Here is a 12,575-nt window from a genome sequence, read left to right as displayed (position 1 = left end):
GATTTTGCCACAAGCCTCTTATTTCTTAACCATCTTTAAATAAAAAGAAATATACCCAAGCCCAGTATTGGAAAGTACTAATGTGTCAGTTACTCCCACCATCTCATAGGCCACCTGAGAGCTAGGAGAATCCCTAGCAGCCAGTTGATTGCTGGTTCCCTTTCTGAAATGCAGGCACATTTGAATCTTCCAGGATCAAGAGGGTCACGCCAGCTCAAGAAAGACTCCAAATTAGAGCTGAGGTTCACCAGACAAGAGGACAGACAGAAGCAGTTTTAAAGTTTGCTTCTAACAAGTTTTCTCTTTCCTTCACTTTAAAAAACAGCCCCTTCACACACAGCATTATAATAGAAATAAAAGCTTGTAATTTTCTGACAATACAGATGTAAAGAAATGAAAATCCTCCATAATGCCACCACCAGTGTTAATTCTTTCACTCATTTAACAATTGCATGTGTGAAGGACTACACCAATTGCTGAAAAAGAATCAGAAGCAAAACAGAAAAGGTCTCTTTCCTCTTGGGACTTACATTTCAGCGGAAGGAGAAAACATTAATTAATCATACAAGTCAATATAAAATTGCACCCACGAAAATATTCCAAGGAGAGAGACAAGGTCCCACTGAAGCACACAGTAACCCATTTTCCTTTAACTAGTCAGAGGCCGGGGGTTCCCTGAGAAAATAGCAATGAGCGGGTACACAGGAGCAGAACCCAATGTTCCACAGTGTTCTAATTAATCATTATCACACAGAGTTACATGGTTCATCTCACCCCTAGTGTGTTCGTATTTTTTTTCCTTTTAAAAATCTTGAATATCTTTGGCATTTTCAAAGAACCAGGTTGTAAATTACTTGATCCGTTATACTTTTGCTCCGCTGGCAAGATTCTAAACCTAAGAAGGCCTTTAGGTGTCTTCAACAAGGGTTACTGCTGGGCTCCTCATCATGCCACTTGTACCCATACCTCATGTCAATGTGTGGTTCTGCTGGCTTGTGCCCCACTGTTAAGATTCTCACTGATGTGGTTCTTCTTACTGGGAGTGGGTGGGTTCTAAAAAATGGTTTTTACTGTTGGTGGGATCTTGATGTTGCTACTTTGAAGGCTAAAAGTTGCCCCGTTGGATGATTTTGCCAATGCAAAATCTGCCCCCCTCACTCCACTAATTCTGAATTGGTAGGAGATTGTGGTTACGGGTTGAATTAGTTTAACTCAAGAGACTCTTTTATAGAAGTATTACAATTTTACTTCAGTATTAATGGTCCCCCCTCCTCACCTAGCCCCCCATCTAATGTTGTCTTTAGGGTGCATTCCTCCTGAATGCTTTCACACTGTTAATTCTCATTTGTAGTTTGTAGTGCCGAGAACGGCCCCTGGCTGAACTGTCGGCCCCATGACGACCAGCGCTCCAGAGCTCCCTCTGTGCATGGATATGGCAGACTCGCATTAGGGATGAAGGAAGGAATGTTTTCCTATTTACATATTTCTGTGTATTTTAGAGGGAAGTTGGAAAATAATGACCCAGGAGTTTTTATTGAGCCTTCTTATCTAGAAGCTTTTTAAAAAATTAGCTGTATAATCCTAATTCCAATATATCTACGTTTCTAATTTTATATTTTTACATCATTTTTAAAAAGCTACTAATATTTCTATCAAAAAATCTTGATTACATTATAAAATGAAAAGAGCTTGACTAATGATCACAACTCCAAGAAAAAAATATGCCCTAGAGACAGAAAAGAGATACATCAAAATGTTAGCAGCAGTAATATTGATATTTAGGTAATATTACCATGGGTGAGTTTTATTCTTTACTTTTCTGTATTTCCCAAATTTTCTAGAGTGAATGATTACATTTTAACAATAGTTAAATTATTACTGATCTGCATATTTATGGGAGAGAAAAAACTATGTCCAGAAATTGTTTTCTAAAACAATATTTGAGTTTCTAAAATTCAAATATTGTCATAAATAACGAACGTGTGGAAAAACACTAACAAGTCCAAACATGGATCTGAAATTTTTTTAAGCCAGGTTACCATAGAGGCAACTGATCCAGTGGAGACCCATGAAGAGTCTCGGTAAGAGGACAAAGCCACTTGTGTAAAGAAACAGTGTGACCATAAATAGGAAGAAGCAGAGACAAGAAGTACCTGAAGCACAGTGACCCAAAATGGATGTACTATTTAGTACGTTAAGTGTCAGGGGGAGGATTTCAGACCAAACCCAAGCTTGGGCGTGCTCGCCGGACATCTTGTCACTTAACCCCAACCTCCCACAGTGGGTTCTCTTAATATTACCACCCCTCAACAACAATCAATTGTAAACATAATGTAAATAAAAAGATCACTCTACCACAATTTAGGAAGGAAGAAGTAAACTCATTTTTACTACTGCTGCTGCTATTTGTTTTACGCTAAATTTGTATTTAAAATTCTTAATGCTATCATGACCTTGTATGCTATACAGAGTGGATGTTTCTTGTTTTTGCATCCCACCCCCTCCCCCCACCCCCAATCCATTTCCCCTTCTTCATAGCATCCTGAATTTCCTTCCAACCCTTCCATAATTCTCAGCTATGCACTTTGGGTGATATTCACATCACATCTAAAGGATGCCCCAAGGAAAGAAATTAAACTCAATTATAGTCCATGGTGAGATGTTTCTAGGACTTCTGGAAAAGACATGTTCTTTTAGCCTGTCCTTGCCCTTGATGGAGGGTCTGAGGATCTAAGTGTGGAATCGCAGGGGGTTCCGTATGGAGTCTGAGGGCAAAACCAACACTGGAGAAGGCAGAGTACAGATTAGTCCTCGCCTGACACTGTGACTCAAGCAAGACCAGCTGAAAGTCAGGGCTACTGCAGGTCTTTCTTTTTTGCTTAAGTCACTTTTTTTTTTTTTTTAAAGGTTTTTTTTTTTTTTATTGATTGATTGATTGATTGATTGCTTGATTGCTATGTTGGGTCTTCGTTTCTGTGCTAGGGCCTTCTCTAGTTGAGGCAAGCGGGGGCCATTCTTCATCGCGGTGCGCGGGCCTCTCACCGTCGCGGCCTCTCTTGTTGCGGAGCGCAGGCTCCAGACGCGCAGGCTCAGTAGTTGTGGCTCACGGGCCTAGTTGCTCCGCGGCATGTGGGATCCTCCCAGACCAGGGCACGAACCCGTGTCCCCTGCATTAGCAGGCAGATTCTCAACCACCGCGCTACCAGGGAAGCCCCAGTCACTTTAAATTAGGTTTCTGTCAGTTGTATCTGTTAAATTTCTGACTAATATAAATAAAACACTTTCTTGCCTCAGCAAGTTTACGCTCAAGTGACAGCTACACATATACTTTTTAGTAAAGAAATGTGCTCACCTTGTGATCGTCCACCAAGCAGCACATTCATGTTCTGTACACTTTACCATATGGATGTTATTCTTCAATTAAGAAGCAATGCTGTTGAATATAGTAAGCCATCAATATATAAATCACACCATTTCCCAATATAAAAAAATTGTATCATGTGGTCCATCAGAACACTGTCCCAGACTCAGCTGAGGACAAAATCCACTCGAAAGCAATGGTACCCAGGAGGGAGCTCAACAAATACCTGTTAACTAAATACACCTTGGAGTTTGTTGAAACTTTAAAGAAAAACATGACTCTTACTCATAGGGGACTTACAGTCTACAAGGAATATGAGATAAAGTCATCATACATGTAATTATAAAAGTGAGAATGGGAAAAATAAAATTAAGTTATGGTTAGAAATGGATGAGATTAAATTTGATCTGCTATTAGGATAAAAAGCGAGAATTCAGGTGAAAGAGTGGGGAAACCCTCAGGTGAAAAAGACCCCATAAAACCCAAGTCCTACTTAGAATCTCATAAACATTGAAGAAACACAACACATTTTGTTGTTATGCTCAAACTAAGGCATTTTATTAGCTGGCTTTACACCTTAAATAGTATCTTGGTTACCAAAGGAACAATCTCCACTAACTGCAAGCTAAGCAGTTCCAAATGGCTGTTTGCTGAAGGAAGAACACTCCCTGCTCAACACAAAATACCTTTATTAGCCTTCAACAAATCTTTTCTTACAGTTAACTACAAAACTGCTCAGGTCAAATATTAACTACCTCAATAACCCATTTTAGTTATTCTTCCTTAAAAATGTGTGTTGTAAGTTGAAATCAAAAGAGAAAACTGTAAACATTTTGTGGTTTGGCTGGAAGTAGAGTTCACGTCATGATGATTCAATGTCTTCTAACACATATTTCTGATAACTTCCGTAAGTCTCAGCAAGGTAAATCCATTACTAACATTTCAAAGGAAAAGCTAGTTTTTTAAATGAAAGTGCAATATTAGCCTTTCTTTGCCAGTTGGCAACTTAAAATTTTTGTAGGAGTGATGAATGATACTTCTTTGCAGCTGATTATAGCTTGAATTTTCTCTCCCATTTAAAAAAATATCAATTGAACACTGTTGCTTTAACTGAATAACTGGATTCTTTCAAAACACGGAGGTTAGCTATCCCATTGTGTTTAGAAACATGGTAGAAATTCTGACCCATCAGTCTTTTATCTGTAAAAGAAAAAAAAGTATTTGCTATAATTTAACCAATCACATTATATGAACAACAACAACAAAAGGAAAAAATGGCAGTGGAGTAATCATTACATCAGGTGAAACTTTTTTGTTTTTCCTGCAACTTTTTTCCTTCCCTAGTCTTGTTATTTGAGACTTTCTATAATCTCTCCATTATTTTCCACAAGAGACTGCATCTTATTTTTATTTATTTATTTATTTTTGGCTGCATTTGTCTCCGTTGCTGCACGTGGGCTTCTCACTGTGGTGGCTTCTCTTGTTGTGGAGCACAGGCTCTAGGCGCGCGGGCTTCAGTAGTTGTGGCTCGTGGGCTCTAGAGCTCAGGCTCAGTAGTTGTGGCACACAGGCTTAGCTGCTCTGTGGCATGCGGGAGCTTCCTGGACCAGGGATCGAACCCGTGTCCCCTGCACTGGCAGGCGGATTCTTAACCATTGCGCCACCAGGGAAGCCCTGCATCTTAGTTTTAGAATGCTCTTTTATAAAGAATGTTTTGACAGTTAAATGTGATGCTGCTGCTGCTGCTATTAGGTAACATTTACTGAACGCTTTCTAAATGCCAGTCACTGTGCCAAGTGCTTTATGCAGATCATTTCATTTCACAACTCCAGAAGGTAGATTCTATTACCCCATTTTCATAGATGGATAAATTACAGGAGAAATGTTGTTCTTCTGCAGCTAGGAGTTAGTGGAGCAGTAACTCAAACTTAGACTTAAGTTTAACTCCAAAGCCGTTTACATGGTACACGTATAACTGAATTTTGATGCAACCTAAAGCCCTATGTCCAAAGTATCCATCCAGTTAAACGAACTGAGTAATTTTTGTGCAGAAAACAAGCATATGAAGTAATGAAGCCCCTTTTAAAAATACATGCATACCTCGGAGATATTGTGGGTTCCGTTCCAGGCCACCTCGATAAAGTGAGAATCACAATAAAGCAAGTCATAGGAATTTTTTGGTTTCCCAGTGCACAGAAAAGTTATGTTTACACTATACTATAGTCTATTAAGAGTGCAATAGCATTATGTCTAAGAAAACAATGTACATACCTTAACTTAAAAATACTTTATTGCTAAAAAAGGCTAACCATCATCTGAGCCTTCAGTGAGTTGTAACCTTTTTGTAGGAGTAACATCAAAGATTACTGATCACAGATCGCCATAACAAATATAATAATAATGTAAAAGTCTGAAATACTGCAAGAATTACCAAAATGTGACACAGAGACATGAAGTGAGCAAATGCTGTTGGGAAAATGGTGCTTACAGACTTGCTCAATGCAAGGTTGCCACAAACCTTCATTTTGTAGAACGCAGTATCTGTGAAGTACAATAAAATAAGGCATGCATGTATTCATAAGATCTATATTAATCATGATAGTGTGGAAGAAATTTAAATCACTGAAATTCTGGTTCATTTCTGGCTATTTTCTCCAAAACTCAAATGTACCTTACATTATATATTAATGTTTCAGAAACATTACTGATATATTAACTGAAGTTTCTGAATGAATGAACTGAGAACCAGTTATTAAAAAAAAAAAATGTAATGAGGGCACTTCTATTAAACAAAACCACTACCCCCAATTCATGTGACTCTTAAAGTCTATTCTCATGATTTGGACTGCATACAGATGTATTTTTCAATGATTTCCTTTAATTTTGAGCAATATTACTGGTGGAGAAGACAGTTTGGAAGTCTCGTTATGAGAAGATCTAAGATGAAACATTTTCTTCCCATCACTTTTAATCTTTAATAAAATTTTAAAATGTTGTTCTAATATAACTGCACTCCCCTTAAGTCATAAAATCTCAGTAATCATTCTTAAAAAGTAGAAAAAGAGGGCTTCCCTGGTGGCACAGTGGTTAAGAATCCGCCTGCCAGTGCAGGGGACACGGGTTCGATCCCTGGTCCAGGAAGATCGCACAGGCCGTGGAGCAACTAAGCCCGTGCACCACAACTACTGAGCCTGCACTCTAGAGCCCGCGAGCCACAACTATTGAGCCCACGTGCCACAACTACTGAAGCCCATGCACATACAGCCTGTGCTCCGCAACAAGAGAAGCCACCACGACGAGAAGCCCATGCACCGCAACGAAGAGTAGCCCCCACTCACCACAACTAGAGAAAGCCCGTGCGCAGCAATGAAGACCCAATGCGGCCAAAAAATAAAATAAATAAAATTTTAACAAGAAAGTAGAAAAAGACATAATAACCATGGATACATAATCAGTCACTTTAAAATACCTCGGTGACTACACCAGCAGCTATGGTAGAACCACTGTAGCGCAGCATGAATCTCCCCAGCTCTTTAAAGTCTTTGTACAGCTCAAGAGCCACTGGTCTTTGTGTCTGTAGCTCCACCAATGCATTCTGGCCTTTGGTCAACAATCTATCACGAAAAATAAAATGGATATCTAATAGAGGTAAAGAAATGTAATTAAAACCTGAAAAATATTTCACATTCCATCTACACATCAACTTAGTTTTTCAAAAACTTAAAAAGTAAAAAGGGATTTTCTTAAAATGAAAATATATGTCTCTGAATTTGGGGGGGTTAGTTGAAAGAAATGAGAGGAGTAATTCTAGATTTAAGAAATATTAGCTAGTTCGTGTGTGTATGAGTGTATGTGTGTGTGTGTGTATATTTTTAAAACAATCCTCCAAATTGAACTCTATCCTTTGAAGGACGCTATAATCTAAAATACTCAAGACCCCTCCGCCAAAGTCTTCCCTTTCATTCCCTCATGAAATTAAAGAAAGTGATGCGGTTGCATTTTAAGAAAGGAATGCAATGTCCTATGTCTTCCCTAGTACAATCCTAATTGGTAGATTATGTGTTAAAAAGTTATCTTTAAAGAGGATAATCTCCTAGTGCCAACACACTACCCTAGATCTCTCTCTCCCTCCCTCCTCTCTCTTTTCTCACATAGGAAGAGTGGTTCTTTAACAGACGTTCAGGATAAAATCATGTAAGATTCTTCCACAGTAAGATGTTTGTAGGAAATGAAGGGAGATGAGGCACGGGCCTGATTGCAAACAGCTTCACACAAATAAGCAAAAAAACCAAGAATCCTTGTGCACGGGCCCCACCAGACTTACTGAAAGAGGGAGAACCCAAAGGGGACATTCTGAAATGTTCTCTAATTCAATTTTGATGTGTTCTAGAAGGATAGAGAACACCATTCATAAACTCCCCTTCTGAAAGATTAATTCAGGGACAGACAGATAGAATAAGCCAAGGTTTCTAAAAAAAAAGTATTCCCAAAATTCTAAATATTGGTTTTGGGCAATTTCAGCTTAAGGTCCCATTCCTTAGGAAGGAGAACATCTAATATATTCATAATTTGCATTAAGTTTGGTTCTAGAAAGTTTGATTCCATCCCATATAAAGCAATCGAGTCTACAATGTGCCAGGAATGGAAACAAAGGGGAAAGGCCAAATGGTGTTGGTGCAAAATAAAAGGACGAAGCTACAAATACGGTGACAGGAAAAACTAGCATGAGACTATATTAAAACCTAGAATTAGCATCATTGAGCTAGACTCTGCAGCAGGAGCAGGGAGGGTAAAATTCAGGATTACATCTGATGAGCCGATGTCAGATTGAGAATTTTCCAAATCACTTGTCTCAGTCAAACAGCCTGGCTCCTGCCAACAGAATTTATGTGACCCAACTAACTAGATTAGAATCCTGGGCCTGCCACTTGCTAGCTTTGTGATCTCAAACATGTTATACAATCTCTCTAAGCCTCAGTTTCCTCATTTGAAACATGGGAAACATAATAGTACCTGTTTCATATGGTTGCTGAGAATGTAAACCATGTGAAAGCACTTATGACAGAGCCTAGAAAATAGTGGTCCTCAAGAAACATCAGCCATTAGTTCTATCACACTTCTCAGTACATTATGGCAGACACTCATGCTAGAAGCTAAAGACTCAGGTTAAAAATAAAGAACTATCTTTAAAAGAGAGGTGAAGTAGCCTCTTTTTTCTAACTAACGGAGAAACAGGCATGGGTTTAGAACAGTGTGAAGATTCTTTCTTCTACGTGCAGCCAATCCTAAATTAACCCTCTAACCACCTTGGCCTCTTACACAGGTGCAAATGAGGAGGAACACCCCAGGACTGAAAAAAAAGGGGATTTTGGGTGGGATTCCCCATAGGGCTGAAGTGAGGAAAACCCCAAAGCTGAAGCAGCCAAGCCAAACTGTGGTCAACCTTTAGTTGAATTAGAGTAAGAAACTCAAGATTCTCAGGAAGCACCTCCTCTGAAAAATCCCGTGCCTATCCCAGCCAAGGGGGAACTGTCCACACCTAGACCTAGACATTAATGGTAAGCAGAGGGGACCAACATGTGGTGACCACCTCAGCCTAGGCACCAGGTGGACTTCAAGCAGAAAAAAAAAGTACTTTCCAGGTGGGAAAAAACAGTGTTTAGTTCACTCTCTTCCTGAGGTATTCTTAGCATAGGGCATGAGTCCCATGAGGGGGTGACAAGAAAGTTAAGAAGAACAATCAACTGGAATTTGGGCCAAGTGGCTAGGCATAAATCAAATTCATTTTCAAAAATGTAGGACTGATTTTTTAAATGCCTTCATTTTTACATCATCAGTATCTAGGGCTTGATACTTACATATAAACTTATATTTACATTTTTATTTACAATTCACACCCATCACCATCTTATATAACTGAAATTATATCTAGCATTCCTACCTAAACAGGAGCTTAAATATTTGTTTTTGTGTTTTCATCTAGTCCTTTAAAAAAATGATTTCTGGAACAAGTAAAAACAGACTTCACTTACAGCAAAGAGAAATATTATACAAATGAATTAATCTGTAAGGAATGTGCTTAAATTGTGTTTATTATTTATGCATTAAAACACTTACTTAGGCTTTTTCTTTGTGACTTCACCAGTGCTTTTGTTTAAGACACTAATCAGTCGTTTAACAACGGCAGGTTCACTGACGGTTTGGTAGTGTAACAGCACCTAAAACAAAAAATTGTAACACTACAAAGCTGTTCGCTGCAGCACCTCCGGCCTTTTACTCTGGCACTCACATGGAATCACGTTAGCCTCAGCACTACTGCCTGGGGTTGCAGGATCTCCAGCTGTCTCCCCTAAGTCCCACCACTCCAATCAGGCTGTCCCTTAACTCACTAGGGGAAAAGGTCATGGGAAGCAGTTCCAATTTCTCCTCCACCACCCGCTGTGTAAACTTGAGTAAATTACATAACCTTCCTTACAGGATTATGATGAGAACTAAATAACAGCAGAGACAGTGTCTGGTACAGCAGATGTTCAACAAATGTGAATTGTTTCACCATAAAAATGAGGGAAGGGGAATCGCATGATATTCAGCAGTAACGAATTGTATTCATTGGTGGATAATGAGAGTAAAATATTATATGGGCGTTTAGACAGGCTTTGAAGTCAGGCAGACCTGAGTTCAAATCCTGACTTTACACATTCTAGTTGTGTGATCTGGGGCAAATCCTGTAATAACCGTTTTCCCCCCAATATCCCCAGCATCAGGTCTCTCGTCACTAAATGAGGAAAACCAGATAATGTTATTTTAAAGTGGTGCCTAACACATGGTAAACCTGAAGTTAACTGATGGCCTTATATATTAGCTATTACTGTTCACGTTTTATACGTAAGGAAATTAATATCAAATAGGTTAAGCAGCAATAAGGGTGCCAAGACCACTCAATAGGGAGAGAACAGTCTTTTCAACAAACGGTGCTGGGAAAATTGGATATCTACATGCAGAAGAATCTTACACCATATACAAAAATTAACTCAAAATGGATCAAAGACCTAAACAAAAGGATTAAAACTACGAAACTCTTAGAAGAAAACAGAGTGGGAAATCTTCTTAATGTTGAATCTGGCAATGACTTCTTGGATATGACACCAAAAGTAAAGGCAACAAAAGAAAATGTAGATAAACTGGACTTCATCAAAATGTAAAACTTTTGTACATCAAAGGATACTTAAGAGTAAAAAGACAACCCACAGCATGGAAGAAGATATCTGCAAATCATACACTGATAAGGAATTAAAACCCAAAATACATAAAGAAATGAAAAGATGCTCAACATCACTAGCCATTAGGGAAATACAAATCAAAACCACAATGATACACCCCTTCACACTCATCAGTATGCCTATTATAAACAAACAAACAAACAAACAAAAAATCACACCCCCCCAACACCCACACACACAAGAAAGGAAAATAACAAGGAAGAGGAGAAATTAGAACCCTTGTGTACTGCTGGTGGAAATGTAAAAATGGTGCAGCTGCTGTGGAAAACAGTTTAGCAGTTCCTCAAAAGTTAAACACAGAATTTCCATACAATCAAGCAATTCTACTCCGAGATATATACCGGGAAGAACTGAAAGCAGGGGTTCAAACAGATACTTGTATGCCAGTGTTCACAGAAGCATCATTTACATCTGCCGAAAGACAGAAACAACCCAAACATCCATCAACGGATGAATGGATAAATAAAATGTGGTAAATACTTACAATGGAATATTATTCAGTTTTAAAAAGAAATGAAATTCTGATACATGCTATAACATGGATGAACCTCAAAAACATTATGTTAAGTGAAATAAGTCAGACACAAAAGGACAAATATTGTATGATTCACTTATATGAGGGATGTAGAATAGGCAAATTCATAGACAAACAAAGTAGAATTGTGGTTACCAGAGGATAGGGGGAAAGCGTAATAGGGGGAGTTGTTTAATGGGTACAGAGTTTGGGATAAGGAAAAAGTTCTGGAGGTGGGAGGTGGTGATGGTTGCACAAGGTGAATGTACTTAAGGCCACTGAACTGTACACTTAAAAATGGTTAAAATGGTAAATTTTCTGTTATAAATATTTTATCACAATAAATCAAAATCAAAACATGAATTTAGTTAAAGTCTAACCCATTCTTCTTTTTACTTCTTCTTAAATATATAGACAGTTTACCATATAAACTAAGGGAAAGAAAAATATTTATGTATTAAGGAACTAGTCCCTAAATAGTGAAATTTAATTGCTTAGGACGCCTTTCCTTGGTTAAATTTTTAAAAATTGTGAAAGTTTCTTCCCACAGAGAGTGGATTAAATGACAAAACGTGATCGTTTTTTCTGAAACAAATTTCATCCTGGTATTTGTGAATCAACATAAGCAAGTAGAATCTCATAAAGCTGCACTGAAAAACTTTTAATTCATAAACGAAACTACAGTACACAGGAAGACAGTATTACTATTCAAAGTAACTACCGACCTCCTGATCTCTCTACCTCTCCATTGGCAAAAATTATTGCCGCATGAGTAAAAACACAGTAACCAACCTCTCCAGCTTCTCTCCATTGAGTGCCATTCATTCAGAGCAATTTCTTGCTTATCAACACATGAATTTTAAATATTTAAAAGAAGTATTTGCAACAATAACTGTTTTTTTGGACAGAAGCTTTTGCCCCTCCCCTTTTTTAGCATACGGGAGAAATGGAATATAATTATAAAACTAAAATACTTAAACACTATTTTATAAATATAATTTTATAGGATCAAGTTTACATAGAAATAATGACAAAGAATTATAAGCAAAGCACATGGTTATCTCAAATAAAGGTGCAGAGGCATAAAATAAATTTAAATGAGCTAAATAAATTTATTCCCAATCTTTAAAATACTATCACTAATTTAAATAAAGTTTAAAGGTCAATTACTACTACTGCCTTACTTTTATTTCAAAGGTGCATCAAATGGAGAAAATGATCTGTTTATATTTTTAAAGGCAAGCCATTTAATTCCACTGAGAAACATTTTTGATTCTCATGCAGAACCTGTACTATATAATAAGCTGATCAAGAAAAGAAAAATAAGTCTAATGGGGAAAATGTCCATTAGTTAAATGGCAAAAGCAAGGTGCCAAACTATAAACAGAGTATGGCCCCAAATAGCCGAAAAAAAATTTAC

General features: G+C 37.9%; 1 protein-coding gene across 6 annotated transcripts in view; it reads right to left on the bottom strand.

Annotated features, from left to right (window-relative positions):
• Nucleotides 1-4,033: 4,033 nt before the first annotated feature.
• The window catches only part of HBS1L (HBS1 like translational GTPase), an 83,556-nt gene continuing 75,014 nt past the window's right edge, over nt 4,034-12,575 (bottom strand). For 4 of the 6 annotated variants that reach the window (XR_009005146.1, XR_009005144.1, XR_009005148.1 and 1 more), the window contains 4 exons: nt 9,479-9,579; nt 6,831-6,975; nt 5,462-5,902; nt 4,034-4,561 (listed from right to left, as the gene is read on the bottom strand). Coding sequence is in view for 1 of the 6 variants with exons in the window: in XM_007190903.2 (XP_007190965.2) it covers nt 4,550-4,561; nt 6,831-6,975; nt 9,479-9,579 (258 nt within the window). In the remaining 5 variants the exon portion in view is untranslated. The remainder of the gene's footprint in view (nt 4,562-5,461; nt 5,903-6,830; nt 6,976-9,478; nt 9,580-12,575) is intronic. The other 2 variants (XR_009005145.1, XM_007190903.2) reach the window with 2 other exon arrangements.

Source organism: Balaenoptera acutorostrata, chromosome 14 (assembly GCF_949987535.1).
Source record: "Balaenoptera acutorostrata chromosome 14, mBalAcu1.1, whole genome shotgun sequence".
Classification (NCBI taxonomy): Eukaryota; Metazoa; Chordata; class Mammalia; order Artiodactyla; family Balaenopteridae; genus Balaenoptera; species Balaenoptera acutorostrata.
The sequence above is the reverse complement of the archived record's forward strand: the minus strand, read 5'-3'. Positions and strand labels throughout refer to the sequence as shown.